At 31.2% G+C, this 15143-nt stretch overlaps 1 protein-coding gene across 2 annotated transcripts in view; it reads right to left on the reverse strand.

Moving 5' to 3' along the window:
- The window catches only part of BRINP3 (BMP/retinoic acid inducible neural specific 3), a 394969-nt gene that overhangs the window by 182605 nt on the left and 197221 nt on the right, over positions 1-15143 (reverse strand). Inside the window, exon 3 of one of the 2 annotated variants that reach the window (XM_045535963.1) lies at positions 14253-14443. The exons of the other annotated variant lie outside the window; for it this stretch is intronic. Coding sequence (XP_045391919.1) covers positions 14253-14443 — 191 coding nt within the window. The remainder of the gene's footprint in view (positions 1-14252; positions 14444-15143) is intronic. 2 annotated transcript variants of the gene reach the window in all.

A 15143-nucleotide genomic window follows, 5' to 3' on the forward strand; every position in this document is an offset into this window, starting at 1 on the left:
AAAATAATAACTAAAAAGATAAAAGCAGGTGTTAATGTTTTTTTTTAAAGAGTAGAAACAATTATTGCTTCTTTCAGGAGGAAAAAAACAAAAAAATACATCAATAATTAGTTAACCTACTTTTTTCATAGAGAAAGAAAGTTACATAAAGAGCTAACAGAGTAAAAAGATATTTCGTAAAACATTTTGCAAATAAATATTAGGTGTCCCAAAACATCTCCTCAATAAATAAATAAATAAATAAATAAATAAATAAACAGATGCAAATGGTTTCACAAGGGAATTCTGCCAAATTTTAAAGATCAAAAAATCTGATACTAGTGAAAATGTTTCCAGAGAATATGAAGTGAAAGAAAACATCTAAGTTCATTTTTATAAACTGAGTGCAAAATTGACACAAATATTTGAAAAATATCACAAATACACACACACAGCAAATGCAATGGACAGTTTTACAATTTATGAAGTTTGATGCAAAATTATAAAGAAAGCATTAACAAAAACTATTCAGCAGTAAATTTTAAAAACTCATATTTCATGATCAAGTTGGAACATTCTAGTAGTGCAAGGATTGTTCAATATTAGGAAACCATTAATATAATTCAGCATATTAACATATCCAGAAAGAAAAATTCTGATCTCCATTAATACTTCAAAGACATTTGATAAATAATTTTAGCTATTCCTGGATTATTTAAGAATTAATAATTCTTGGATAAATTAGGAATCAGTAGATAATTTAAAAAAAATAAAATATATGATCCTCAATCTACAAGTCAGCATCTTACTTAATGGGCAAACCCAGGAGGCATTCCTATTAAAGTCAGAATCAGACAAACATATTCACAATTGGCACCACTATTTAACAAGCCAAAAAATATATTAAAGTGAAAATATAGAAAAGAATGCAATTTAGAGTAATAGTGTTAGAAAAAAACACCAAAAACTATGTTTCTTTGCAGACAATATAATTATACATGTGGAAAACTCAAAACAAGTAGACAAACTATTGCACATAGTAACAAAACTCAGATAGAAGCAAATAATAAAAACATTACTAACAACAGACTTAAATATACAGATATTAACTAGATATAAGTAATAATGGATTATGACACAATTTACAATAGCATGAAAAATGCAAAACCTATATGAGAAAAAGTAAACTATTCTTGAAAGTTGCAAAAATAGACTTTAATATTAAACACTATGATTTTTTTTTCTTGAGCAGGAATATTCAGTATTAACATATACAATTTTTCTTAAGTTAATGTGTAATTTAATGTAATTTGATTTAAAAAAATTAACAGGTCATTTTTTTTCCTGAAACTAGTCATGTCAATTTTAATTTTAAGTAGAAAAAAATAATAAGCAAATGGCACCAGAAAAACTTTTGAAAAGAATAAGCAAGAATGAGACCATCTTACCATATCTAAACACATATTGTAAAATCTGTATAATTAAAACATTATAGTCAGCACTAAGTTATTATATATTTTCAAGCAACTAAAAGAGTGGAACTGGAATGTTCCTAACACAAAGAAATGATAAGTGCTTGAGGTGATTGATACTCTAATTACCTTAACTTGATTATTACACATTGTATGCCTGTATCAAAACATCACATGTATTGCATAGATACATACAACTATCATGTACCTATAGCAATTAAAAATAAAAAAAATAAAAAAATGTAACCTTGACACATGAATAGGCAGACAAAGGGAACAGAAAAAAATTCCATAAAATAACAAGTGTACATGGAAATGTAGCATATAATAAAGATGAGATAATAATTCATTGGGGGAAGACAGACTTTTTACTAAGTGACGTTGTGACACCTAAATAGCAGTTTGGAAAATAAAAGATATGATTCTATGCAATAAATTCCAAGCAAAGTAGAGACATGAACATTTAATGAAATGAAACCATTCAAGTACTAGAAAAAAACTCAGTAAAACACAAAGTGGGAAAATCATTAAAATTTAAAAATCCAAAAGTAATGAAATAAAGTTTAAATGAATTAGACCAGGTAAAAATAGATTTTTTTTTCTAGTACAAAAACATCGCAAATAAAATGAAATGTGCATTGACAAAGGATATTTAAAACTTTTATAACAGGCAAAGGCTTAATTCCTCTAACATTCTAAGAGCTCCTAAAAATCAAGCAAATGAAAAACAAGATTCTGATAGAAAACAGAAAAAAAAAAAAGGAAAAGAGTATTCAGATAAGAAGAGAGAAAAATAGCCCATAAAAATTTGAAAAGATAGTCAATCTAAGCCATGGTATGAGAAATGCAAATTAAAAATACATTGACATATTACTTTGCAATTACAAAATTTGACAAAAAACAAAGTTTGACAAAGCTGTTGGCAAACTAAAAATAAACAGGCCCTCTGATATATTGCTGATGGGATTGCAAAATGATATAACTCATATAGAGGGAAATTTGGCAATAATTAGCAATAATCAACTGCAATCCCACTTTTAAGATTTTATCTCAAAGAAGCACAGGCTAAAATATGCGAAAACACCACAAATGCCTATCATTAGTAATAAACTGTGTTGCAACAATATAGTAGAATATTGTGCAGGTATAAGAAAGTAACAAGGTGAAATCCTACACACTGATATGATAAAAGTAACATGGATAAAAACATGTTCTACAAAAGTTTTATTTTTTATGAGAAAGAAGAAAAATACCAATATATAGACATATATTTTTATCTGGAAAGAAAAACCAACAAACTTTGGAAGGATTAATCAAAACTTTTATAAATATTTACCTAAAAGGAAAGGAAGAGAAAAGAGTGGAGGAAGAAGGTCTTTTTTGGAAGGAAGACTTATCTGAATATATCTTATTATGGAATTTAAGCACTGGAAACATTATACAAAGATTTTATTTATTTACAAAAATAAAATTAAATCAAATAGAAAAAATCCATCCCTAAAAATTAAAAACACAAGCCAGTGTTACTAATTGTATGTCAAGTGTGTAAAGGTAAAGGACTTAAGAAAGAACAATATTTGGACTATAAGTCAATTTTTGGACAATATTCTAAAGACAAATGAAAGTACAAAGAATCAATAAATTTCATTCTGTAATCTATTTGTGAGCAGTAGGAGGAGGAGGAGTAGTATGGTTTTATGTAGTATATGGTTACATGTGGGTATATGGATATTCATTGAACAAGTCTCTCTACTTCGCGTATGTTTGAAAATTCATTTAAGAAAAAATCATAATGGCATGAGTGTTTGAGTGTTCACAACTCTCATTCAATATCTGGCCCAGATACTGAATATTTAATTAACATTTAAAATATATTAATTCATAATAAAAATATCCTTAAGTAATTGTTAAGTTCATGACTAATATGGCTAAAATAAATTTCTAGATGATTCAGCAGTTCCCACATGATTCCATTTGGAAAATGCATCTAAAAATTTTGGAAAGGCATCCAAGTTCAGCCATGCTGAATTCACAATGTTTTCTACAGATTCCTGTAATAGGAAGGAGGCTTACAGCTTATATTTTTAAAAAAATAGTATCTAACATCTTCTTCAATTCAGTAATATATTAAATTCAATACATCGGTTCAATTGACTAATTGGACATTACTTTTGCCTTCTGAAGATGCAAGAAGGCCATTTAAATATGTGAAGACAGTCATTTTCAGTAAGTCTCCCTTTGTCTAGTAGTGAATTCTCCCATTACTGGAGGTGTTCAAACATTAATTGAAAAACTATATGTCGTTGAGCAGAAGAGATAATTAGACCACTAGAAGATATTCTTTCACTGGATTATGAGGTCCTGGAAGACAGAGAAATGTAGAATTAGTTATTATAGTTTGGCTGTAAGTGTACCAACTTTTACTGTCAAACAGATTTGGGTTCTAATGCTGGTTTCAGTTTAGTAACTGAATTATCTTGAATAATTCTTAAGACTCAGTTACCTCTTATGGAACATGAGGATAGTAAATCTTTCTCAAAGAGCAGCTGTAAGCATGAAACAGATATCTGTATAGAGTTTAGAATATAACTAGAATACAGTAAGAATTCAAAGTTGTTAATATGCTATTATTCTCTTTTGTTATTAAACACAATTCTTTAGAACTGCATAAAAGCACATTCCATAACTAGACATTTCTAGTAATTTTAGCTATTTTATCTTACTTGTGATAAATGGAAGCTTGCTCTACTTCTTTTACAAAGTCATTAATTCTGCCCTCCAGTCTGTGTTCATATACAGAAAGTAAACATCTCACAAAATAGTCCTTTAAATACTATATCTCTGCCTATGTCTTTGCTGTTCCTGTGAAGTAGTCCACATCCTTAATTTCTTTTTAATAGGACTTCAATTGAGTTATATGTCATCCCCCCAAAGAGGAGTAGCATATGTTTATTTTTGAATTAAAACTGATTTAAGAATATTTTACAAATATTAGACTGTCCCATGACACAACTGGAAAATGACACATAACAAAAACTAGGGATCACCATTTTCAAATGGTCCTCACAGTAACAATATGAATGACAAAGCAAATACTAATATATGTTTAAACAATCAAAGATGAACGTAGGAAATGGTGGTCTAAAATCATCATCATGAATAAGAGTGATTTTCATTATCTATGAGAGATTAAAAAAAATGTTTCCTTTGTTTTTCAAAGCATCTACATTTGCTTGTGAGTACGGGTTTATGTGTCTTCCTACTTCTACCCTGAAGAATAAATATATATTTCAGACAATAAGAAAAATAAAATGAAAAAAATGCTGTATTTGATATTTTATTACTGATTTTATTGTTTATTTTTTAAAAATTTGGTTGACTTGAATTAAAACATTCTGAAGACAATATTGTATAATGATGGAAAAGAAAACCTGGGGTTTGCAGTCAGGTACGTAAAGGCAAATCCTGATACCACTCCATCCCTCTCCGCCATGACTGCGGGACTCACGTAATGTTACACGTGCTCTTGGCATTCCCATCTCTAAAACAGGAGGAATAACCTACTCTCAACTATTTCAAAACAATAAACAATATAATGTCTCTATAGTACCTGCAAAACACATACTTAGTGAACAATAATAAATATTGGTTTCTCCTCTTTTCCTTTGTTATTAAGATCCAACTGTAATTGAGAAGGTTTTAAATTTTCACAAGCTAGAATTTCATAGGTATTGAATTTCACTACAGGAACCTGGACTTAGTCAAAATTGCTTTCTAGAGGATCTTGTAACCAAGATATATGGTATTATTAAAGATAGCAGTGGGTTATTGTTTCCAATAGTCTGTTAAAGAGAATCCATTCATGAATTGCTCATAATTCTTATCTACATTGAACTATCACTCATGTATGCAAAACTTCCCCTGCAGTGAAGCAGGAGAGGCAACTTAAATCTGCAGTTTAAATTATCATAATTGTTCTTTTATGAATGTCCTGTTTTAAATCCTTACTTATGATACAACAGACCCGAAAACTCTTTGATGTAAGCTGTTTATTTTGTGCTAAATTTCAACTTTTATAAATCATGAATTGTTAAATATCCAAGATATTGTGACAAAGCTACTCAGTCTACATGGACAATATGACTTTTTTCCAAGACATTTGTTCTTTTTTTCTCTTTTTTTATTGTACACAAGGACTGTGTTTTTGTGATGTTTATATTTTTCATATTCTTTTAGATTTTTACAATCTTGAGAAAGATAAGAAAGAGGATTCAATTTTCAACTTTTACTGTAAATTCCCCTGGAAGTATTCAATAATAAAGTTCATCAGACTTCTGTGTAAATGAGAGGCAATAATCAGATTTGACAACTAAAATGGTATTATTCAATCAACTAAAAAATTGCGTTCAAAAGTCATTTTTGTTCATTTTTTTAAACCAGCTGTAGCTCATAAGCATGACATGGGTTCCAAAGGACATACACACATTTTAGTAGAAACTAAATGTGATTTTGAAACTGATTCAACATTCTGAGTCTGTTAGAAAGTGAAAAAGATTAATGACTATGGATATAAAAAGATGTGATTATTCCACATAGAAATCATGCAGCTGTGTCTTATACAACTAAAATTTTGTGGTGGTTTATGGACATTAAAAACACATATTGCAGGATGCTTTCACAGAGAATGAGAAACAGAGGACAATAAAACAAACAAAAAAAATCACCATTTTAATGTTATACTATGATTGGCTCAGAGAATTAGACACATTTGATATGCTTTGGCCCTTACAATTATATGTTTTCCTGTCCTGGTCTTCAAATCATCTCTGTTGGGTCCATGAGGAATAAAAATTAAAGAACTTTCACACCATTTACTTTTCACTTGGATTTTCTCAATTTGCATTCTCATAGCTATAGCTATTGAGGACAGGGGTATTAATAGTACTCTCAAGATGTGAGGGAAAAAAACAATGGATAGGATGATGATTAAAAGAATCCTAGAGTTAATTCGATAATGATGATATGGCAGGTTGTATTATTTTTTGCAATTACTTACTGCACCATTATTAATGCAAACATGCATACAAGGATTAATGTTCCATTGTAGGGAAGAACTATGAGTGTACATGCTGTATTCTCTTTATTCTGGTATGGGAAGGGAGAATGCTTTGATCAGCAGTGAAAAACAAGTGAGCCAGATGTGTGCCATGGTCTAGTAGAAGTTTGGAGAGGCATCACAAAGTTACATCTGCTCTCTTGCTTGTTCTGTTTGCCAGGAGGAAAGCATGTTCCAAAGGGAGCCTTCTCCTTCAGCGTGGATTCCGGAATGAGGAGACACACAGGGCAGAATCACAGTATGCTCACAGCCAACATATAATAGTAGTGAGAAACAACCATTATTGTCATAATCCACCAAAATTTCTGGTTATTATTCTTTTTTGTACTTCAATGAAGCTGATTCTTAATTCTTAGGGGTTGGCTGTATTTTATTTTATTATTTTATTTTATTTTATCAGTTACTGCCCTTGGGTTAGTCTATTGACCTATAATGTATACATTACACCCAGAAAATAAATGTGCATTTGTCCAGATGCCTTCCTGGTTGTTCAGCTTCCTTACACTTAAAGATCTTACTATGAATGCCTGTTTTGCTTTGTGTGGGTTTTACTTATTAAAAATTACTACGTGAATAGAAATCCTTCTCACAGGAATAAACATTGCAAACATGGTTTAAATTTAATCATTTGTTGGTTTTTACTTTTTTTTTTTTTTTTTCCGAGACAGGGTCTCACTCTGTTACCTGGGCTAGAGTGCCATGGCGTCAGCCTAGCTCACAGCAACCTCAAACTCCTGGGCTCAAGTGATCCTCCTGCCTCAGCCTCCTGGGTAGCTGGGACTACAGGCATGCGCTACCATGCCCAGCTAATTTTTTCTCTATATATTTTTAGCTGTCCATATAATTTCTTTCTATTTTTAGTAGAGACGGTGTCTCATTCTTGCTCAGGCTGGTCTCAAACTCCTGACCTCAAGCGATCCTCCTGCCTCGGCCTCCCAGAGTGCTAGGATTACAGGTGTGAGCCACCGCGCCCAGCCTGGGTTTTCCTTTTGATGTAACATTTTACCCCAAAAATGTTTTCCAATTTTTGGTAATGAAAAGCTACATTATTCTTTGTGCTAAAGTTCATTTTTGTTGTCCTTTTGTAATCATATTTGCAGTTGTAATCAAGTTTGCAGTTTAACTTTGCATCACTACTTATGGCCATCTTTCTTTAGCTCAACATGTGAAGGGTACACAGCCTGGTGACATCTACCTACTAACCTACTAATTCAGTGTTGTTGAAAGAAAACAGGACAGTATTTCAGAAGTAGACATAAAAAACTTAGAAAGATAGGCTTCTGGCAAGAGGAAGAAACAAATATATTAGGATAGTTTTTTAAAAAAAGACATTTTGGCCGTTAGCATCTGAAAGATCTTATGGAAAGAAAAGAGCTGACCTTACACTGCTTTGACAAAAAATTATATTTTGGAAAGCATTCTCAAGTAAAGCAACTGACCTTATAATTATTAACAGTTACCCTTAAGCAAAGACTATAAATTTACAAAACAAAATTACACAGATACCATAATATTCCCTATAATAGTATAATTACATTAAAAAAATGGAACTGGAAATAAATATTTCGAAGGTTAGGTGGCAATGAACCTATCCTGAGTGAAGTACAATTAAGTTATTTCTAATTTTGGAGCTGTTTACAATGCTACAATGAGTATTTTTGAACATTTTTGGTATGTATAATTACAAAGTCCTGCTATTATTTATGTAAGATTAATTCTCAGAAGTGAGATTTCTGGAACAGGTGAGTGTACTTTAAATTTATATAGATACTTTAAACAGTGCTGTTCAAACTTAATGTGCATATAAATCACCTGGAGAACTTGTTAAAATGTAGATTCTGATTCATTAATCTGGGCTGGAATCTGAGATTCTGCGTTTCTAACAAGCTCCAAGGTGATGCTGATGCTGTTGGTCCATGGATCACACTCAAGCAATGAGACTCTAAACCACAGTACAATTTATTACCATGTTAAATGTCTGCCTTTCTCAGTGACCTGAGAGTTCTTTTAAGGAACATCTTAGGTCTTTTGCACTGTCATAGGTAACTTAGCACATATTTGTCAAAAACTAGACAGGTGATTTATCTACCTTATCAATGTGCTATTTAAAAGAACAAGAAAAAGTACAGTCAAATTTCCAATATACTACAACTTAACATTTGTCTTTTGCCTTGGTTTCCAGGAACACCATTATTAAGATCAACTGGCATATCAATTTTAATCTCTTGTTCTTCTTCTTTTGATTTTTATTATTATTTACATAAATAATTTTAAAAACGTTTGGCAAATAACTGCCTTGTAAACTATTAATAATTAATTAATGATATTGCTTTAAATTCAGATTTTTTAATTTCCTATACCAATGGAACATGAGAGAGAGACAGAGAGAGAGAGAGAGAGAAAGAGACAGAGAGAGAACTGATATAGTTGATCTTAAGAAATAGAAATATGATAGTCCCTTTTCCCATTCAGTGTCATTTATTTTGATGATTTTCTGGGATAGGAAGCTTTGAAAAATATTTCTTTTCCTTTCTTTCCATTCTTTTTCTTAAAATAGACTATGTATTCTAATAGAGGAGTAATTCCATGCATTTAAAGTGATTATTCATATTTCCTTAAAAAATAAATCTTACATATATTTGGTGGATTCACTTATTATGTTATAGTTTAACTGAAGGAAAAGGAATTTATAGTTCCTGAGAAAAGACCAAGTGAAAATGAGAACAACTGTTAATTGATTTTGAAAGAAGGTGGTATATGACATAGAATTAACAACTAACTGTGGATACTTTATACAGAACATAATTCACATACAGAAAAGTGAGAATTGACTATTTCTGAAATTAAATGAGAATATTCAGAATTTGCATACCTACAAGGATGCAAGGAAATAGAAAAAAGCTCTAATTGATTTTTTTGTCCATATTGTATCTTAATGTCTAACTTTTGACTTTTATCTTTACATGAGATACACAAATAATATTTCATAAAACTTTTGCATTAAATGAACTACTTTGGGGGCATAGTTACTTATACACTATGTGGTTGTTGAGGTACATACATTATTTTAAATAACTATTCTAGTAAGTTAATATTATCTGGACATCAACTGTGCATTTTTTTCCATTGAAACAATGAAGAAAATATTTTCTGTATTTATCCAAATTTAAATATCTGAAAAATTGCTTAAGTTTAGCCATATAGTAACCAGAAGATGTGTTATCTGATGTAGTACTTTCAGAAAAAAAAATTTCGAAACAGCCTTGCAAATGAAAACAAAAAATACGTCGTACCTCTGCTAAAAAATTAATTATAGCTTTTAAAACTGTGCCAGCGAAAACAGCGGTCAGGCCTCAGTGTTTCTGACTCTGCCCTCAGTCTCAGCGAGTTAACAGAGGCTTAGTGTAGAGAAGGGGCAGCCATGGAGAACCCGGCCTCTCTCCCTTCCACTCCAGGCTGTGCTTGTTAGGAGAGACCACACACTTTAGTCTGCTCCTCCCTGCCTCAGACACAAGAGAGGCAAGAGTGATCCAAGAGGGACACACAGCTCCCCAGGGCTACTATGATGTGTGTATAAGTCTATGTAATTATGGATATGAGGACCAGGGTGCATTTAAAATTACCATAAATATTTGTTATAACATTTTAACAACAATTTCAATTAATATTTTTTCTTTTCATCTTCCTTGGTCCTTTGTTTTTCTAAAACTGATCCAGAACTCAGATCTGGCACTTTTCAGAGGAACACTCTCCCTCCCTGTTATTAATGCCCAGCAATTTTAATGTCATCTTCCCCCTGCCCTGCATTCACTCATTTTCTTTTGTATTTCTATATTCAGGACACAAATACACTTTTATTTCAGTGTTTGTCATATATTGTATTATAATAAAATATATTACAAAAACAGTCATGAAATATATTCCATAGCTAGAAATCAATATATCCCAGGAGTGCAATCTTTTTCAAGACTGATTCTCTAAATTGAGTAGCTTATTTTATATATTTAAACAGTGATGGAGTTTAGACATCGTTATCCAAAATAGAAGCAAGCTGAATTACTATATTGATAAATAGTCTGGAAGCTATAAAATGAAATAAATGGGGAAAATGATATATATTGAAGAAGGTTTTTTATAATTTATTTTTCCCTATAGGAAGATAATTTGATCACTGGCTTTATCTATCATAAAATATTCCATTAAATGGTTCAAATATGCTATCCCCAGTTTTATGCATAAGTCAATAATATACTAAATAACTCTTTGGGAAGAAGCCATTTTTCATTTATTTTCTTTTTATCACTTTAATACTGATAGTATTTTATACTCAACTTGTTTTGAAAAGTATTCAAATTTAGTTGAAGATTTAGATACTTAAGGAGTATCTAGTTATAAAATAACTTTTGTTTGAAAGGTTTCCTTATATATGTGACACCCTCAATGTGCTAGCATTATAGTTAGTCCTTGGTCTTAGTCAATTGAAGTGAGAGAGAGGGAGGATGGAGAATTAATTTAAGGTAAATATCACTAATCTCAATTTGTTTTAAAAAATGGAGTAATACAGTTTCATATTCAATCAGGGAAAACATATGAAGGTAAAACAATATGCTTACCACAACAAAGAAGTTTTAATGTAATTAAAATAGCAATAACTTAAAAATGGCCTGAAATCATTCCTAGTATACAATTTAACTGCAGATAGTTTATATCCTTAGGCTACTAAAATAATGGCATGCATTTTAACTGAATTATTGACATTACCAAATAGAGATTCCTGAAGGAAATAAAGAAACATTTAAAGAAGAAAAATAATTCCAATAGAAAATATTATTAACATTAAATTCGTGGACTACTCAGAGACCAAAAGATGAGGGATGATATTAATTCCACCTTCCCCCTGCTTTAAGAAAATGCTTTAACAAGACTTAAATAATTGCAGTAAAACAATTTTGAGAGAGCACATTGCCCTCATTGGAATAGTCAACACAAAGAAGTGATTAATCCCGTAAGTTTTTGATCATGGTTTATAAAATAAACAAAAAACATGCAAAACAAAAACTAACCTTAGAACCAAAATGTGGCATTCATAGCACAAAAACAATAAAATAATTAATACAAAAAGTCACTACAATTTTGGTACTAAGGAAGAAAAATATCCACGGGAACCATTTGTATGTTCTGATTTCTTCTCTTTGTTTTTTTCTCTGTTTTTTCCTTCCTTTCTTATCTGGAAAAATATATTTTATTTCTCAAATTCTTAAAGCTGCTTCAAATTGTTGAATCAATGATAATGAATATGTGTTTAAAATTACTGAACTTTTTCAGAGAATTTATATAAATAAAGAAGTTTCACCTTTCAGATTTTATTATATTAAGACTAATTGACATTACTAAGTCAAATAGACACAGATTTCACAGAATATTGTCACAATTATTGAAATATTTTATAAATATTTGGCTACCTACACCACTGTAACAAAAATAATGTAAATGCATGACTTTTAAATTATGCCACACACTATGCTCAGAACATTTTTCTACATTTATACTCATCTTCTCGTGCTGCTGTTACATGAATGTTTTTCTTCCCTTTTCCACTAAAAGAAACTACAATTCAGAGAAGTTACTTGACAGTTTTTAAAGTTTCACTGTTGGCAAAAGGGGTGCGAATCAGGATTCAACAGCAGGTTTGTCTGATCTCTTTATCTACTTATCACACTATTACTCATTTGTGAACGAAGGTAATGGAGAAATAGTGTTTGCTTACAGCTAGCCTTTTCTTTCTGACTGAACCACCTATACCTTACACCTTTAATTCCTTAAGGTTCATGGCAGACTTAGTTTCCTAAATGTGCTCAGGGATCTAATCTACCTCTTTTCCAACCTGCCCACACTTGCTCATCTACTCTTTCTTGGTTATTGATTTTCTCCAATTCTGAATCTTTATTTGTGAAGCTGACCCATTTTGGCTTTCTGGATTTGCTGCTTTCATTTGGTATTCTTCCTTAATTATATCTCATTTATTTCCTGTATATATTATAACCTTTTACATTTATCTAGTGAACTGGACAACCTCAGTCTCCTAGCAATGTGTAGTTTCACTTATTTATTCATTTAACATATAGTTAATGAGAATCTACTACATACCAAGTGTTATTATAGCCATGGGGGCAAAGTGGTGACAAATACAGTCTAGGTCCCTATTTTCAAGAAAATATGCAGGAATGACAGATAATAAACCAATAGACAAATCAATAAAGTATTTTCACATCATAACACTAAATATTATAAAGAATTCTAAGTAAGACCATGAAATAGTAAAGAACAATGGGGTTCACAGGACACTACCCCTGAAAGAGTGGTCAGGGAGGGTCTGTTTGAGAAAGTAACATTTGGGTAGAAAAATGTGATGGTTACTGTGCTTGAAAAATAGATCATGAGGAAGAGAGAGATGAAGAGAGGTCTGAGATAAAAGCCAGCATCAGATCATTGACATAGGCTTTATAAACCACAGGAAGATGTTTAGATGTTATTTTAAGTGGCCAGTTCTAGGTTTCAATAAGAAGAGTGAATATGATCCAACTCAAGTTTTAAGATCTGTGTGGTTGATGGGCCATAGGAGTATTGTAGGAGAAAAAACGATGGTGACTTGGTCTAGGGACACTGTAGAGAAATGAGGAAGGAGTTTGATGTGGGATATATTCTGGAGTAATAACCTGATATGACTTGCTGGCAGACTGGACTGGCAGCTAAAGGTAAGGCAAGACTCATGCTTTAAGGCTAAGAAATGAAGAGCAAGTTCTTTCATGACATAGTACCGTTGGTGTCAATCAGCCTATCTTTGGTAAATTCACTGAGAAACTGATAAGGAAGCAGGACTCACTGCTCTCATGGCTTTTCTATCCAATTTTATTCAATGCTCTTCCTTATAGGAAAGAGTAATACCCATTTTTAAATGGAATACTTTGATATTATTTGAAGTCATACACAAAGTTAAATATATAGAATTTTGGATTATTTTTAAATTTTGGCAAAATTTCATATTTTGCTTATTACACATTATATCCCCAAATGTCATTTAAGTGTATTCAAAATGTTGAATCATACATCACCATAATAAACCCATATTTAACAATATTATGCAATAAAACTTTCTTAATTTTTGCAATTGTATAAAATGGTTGGGAAAGTGACATGGTTAATCTCTGCTTTTATATTATGCATCATAATTGATATTTATCACTTTTTCCATACCATATATCAATCACAATCAGAAATAGTTAAAAAGTGCTAAAAAATGTAATTGTAGATCTTTAACATTTACTGTAGGAAATCCTTCCTGTTCTCTGTAACCAGAAGTGATGACTCCCACCTGTGATTGAATATTGGTCATAACTTTTTAACAAAATTTTTCGTATCATCTTATAGAGTATAAAAATTATTCATATATGTATAATTAGATTATTAACAGCTGCCAGGCAGAGACGAAGTAATATTCATCTATCTCATGATTGTGAACACTATATAAGACATTTAATAATCACTCAATATATGTGTTAGGTAAGTGAATGAATGAATTCTATAACTATTCAAACTGCAGCTGTCTGGATTAATTGACACTTCTGTGATTTATATAGGTTTATGCACAAGCACACACAGGTACAAATATTTTCAAAGAGCCATACCTCCCAGAGTAGCAGATAGCAAGAAATGTGTCCCATATTTCTTGATAAGGTTTTCTGTGATTTGCTGAAGGGTGGGTCGACGTCCCAAAAGTCTTATGTTGCGGAAGAATTCAGGGGCAAGAGGCAGAGGGGAGCCAAGGAAATTTCTTCTCTCAACTGCAAGGTTATTTACTTTCCAGCGGCCAAACTCCCTGAAAAGCAAATTTATTTTATTCATAAATGCATAATCTATCTGAATGTTTTCATTTGAAAAGTTCACGCAGTAGTTTAGCTGGGGTCACTATGTTACAATGCCTCCTGCTTGTAATAATATGTCATGTGCTATAAGTAGGAGAAGCAATATTTATAATTTATTTAACTGGAGTGAATACTCTAAAACCAAGTCAGGTAGAGAAAAAAAATAGCCAGTTAAAGTGAGCGGCTTCCACTGATTTTTTTTTTTCCCAAGGAAAGATGTATTCATAAAAAAGGATTTCATTATACACAGAATATGAATGTAGAGTTACTAAAGAAAAACTAGGGTAATATTTTATCATTTTCTAAGGAAAATTGAAAAAAGAGAATGAATTTATTTTCATCACTCTGATTATTCCTCTCTATGCACTTTGGAGTGGGAATTGACAATACCTCAGGGATATTATAGAGCTGCGGAAGAAATTTAAAAACATGATCAAAGAGAAATTGTTTTTTTGTTTTTTTTTCTTTACAATAATCATTGTTTACAACATATTTGGAAACCCGTGTTCTACTTGATTAGCAATTTCTCAATATGCGAAATGACTACAGAGGGATTTGGCCAAATTAGAAAAATGACTGATATGGGTATAAATGATTTGAACATTTTCCAAAAAAAGGATTTATACATTTCCATTGAGTTAAAATCAACCTAAT

The sequence above is a fragment of the Lemur catta genome, chromosome 23, assembly GCF_020740605.2.
Source record: "Lemur catta isolate mLemCat1 chromosome 23, mLemCat1.pri, whole genome shotgun sequence".
Lineage (NCBI taxonomy): Eukaryota > Metazoa > Chordata > Mammalia > Primates > Lemuridae > Lemur > Lemur catta.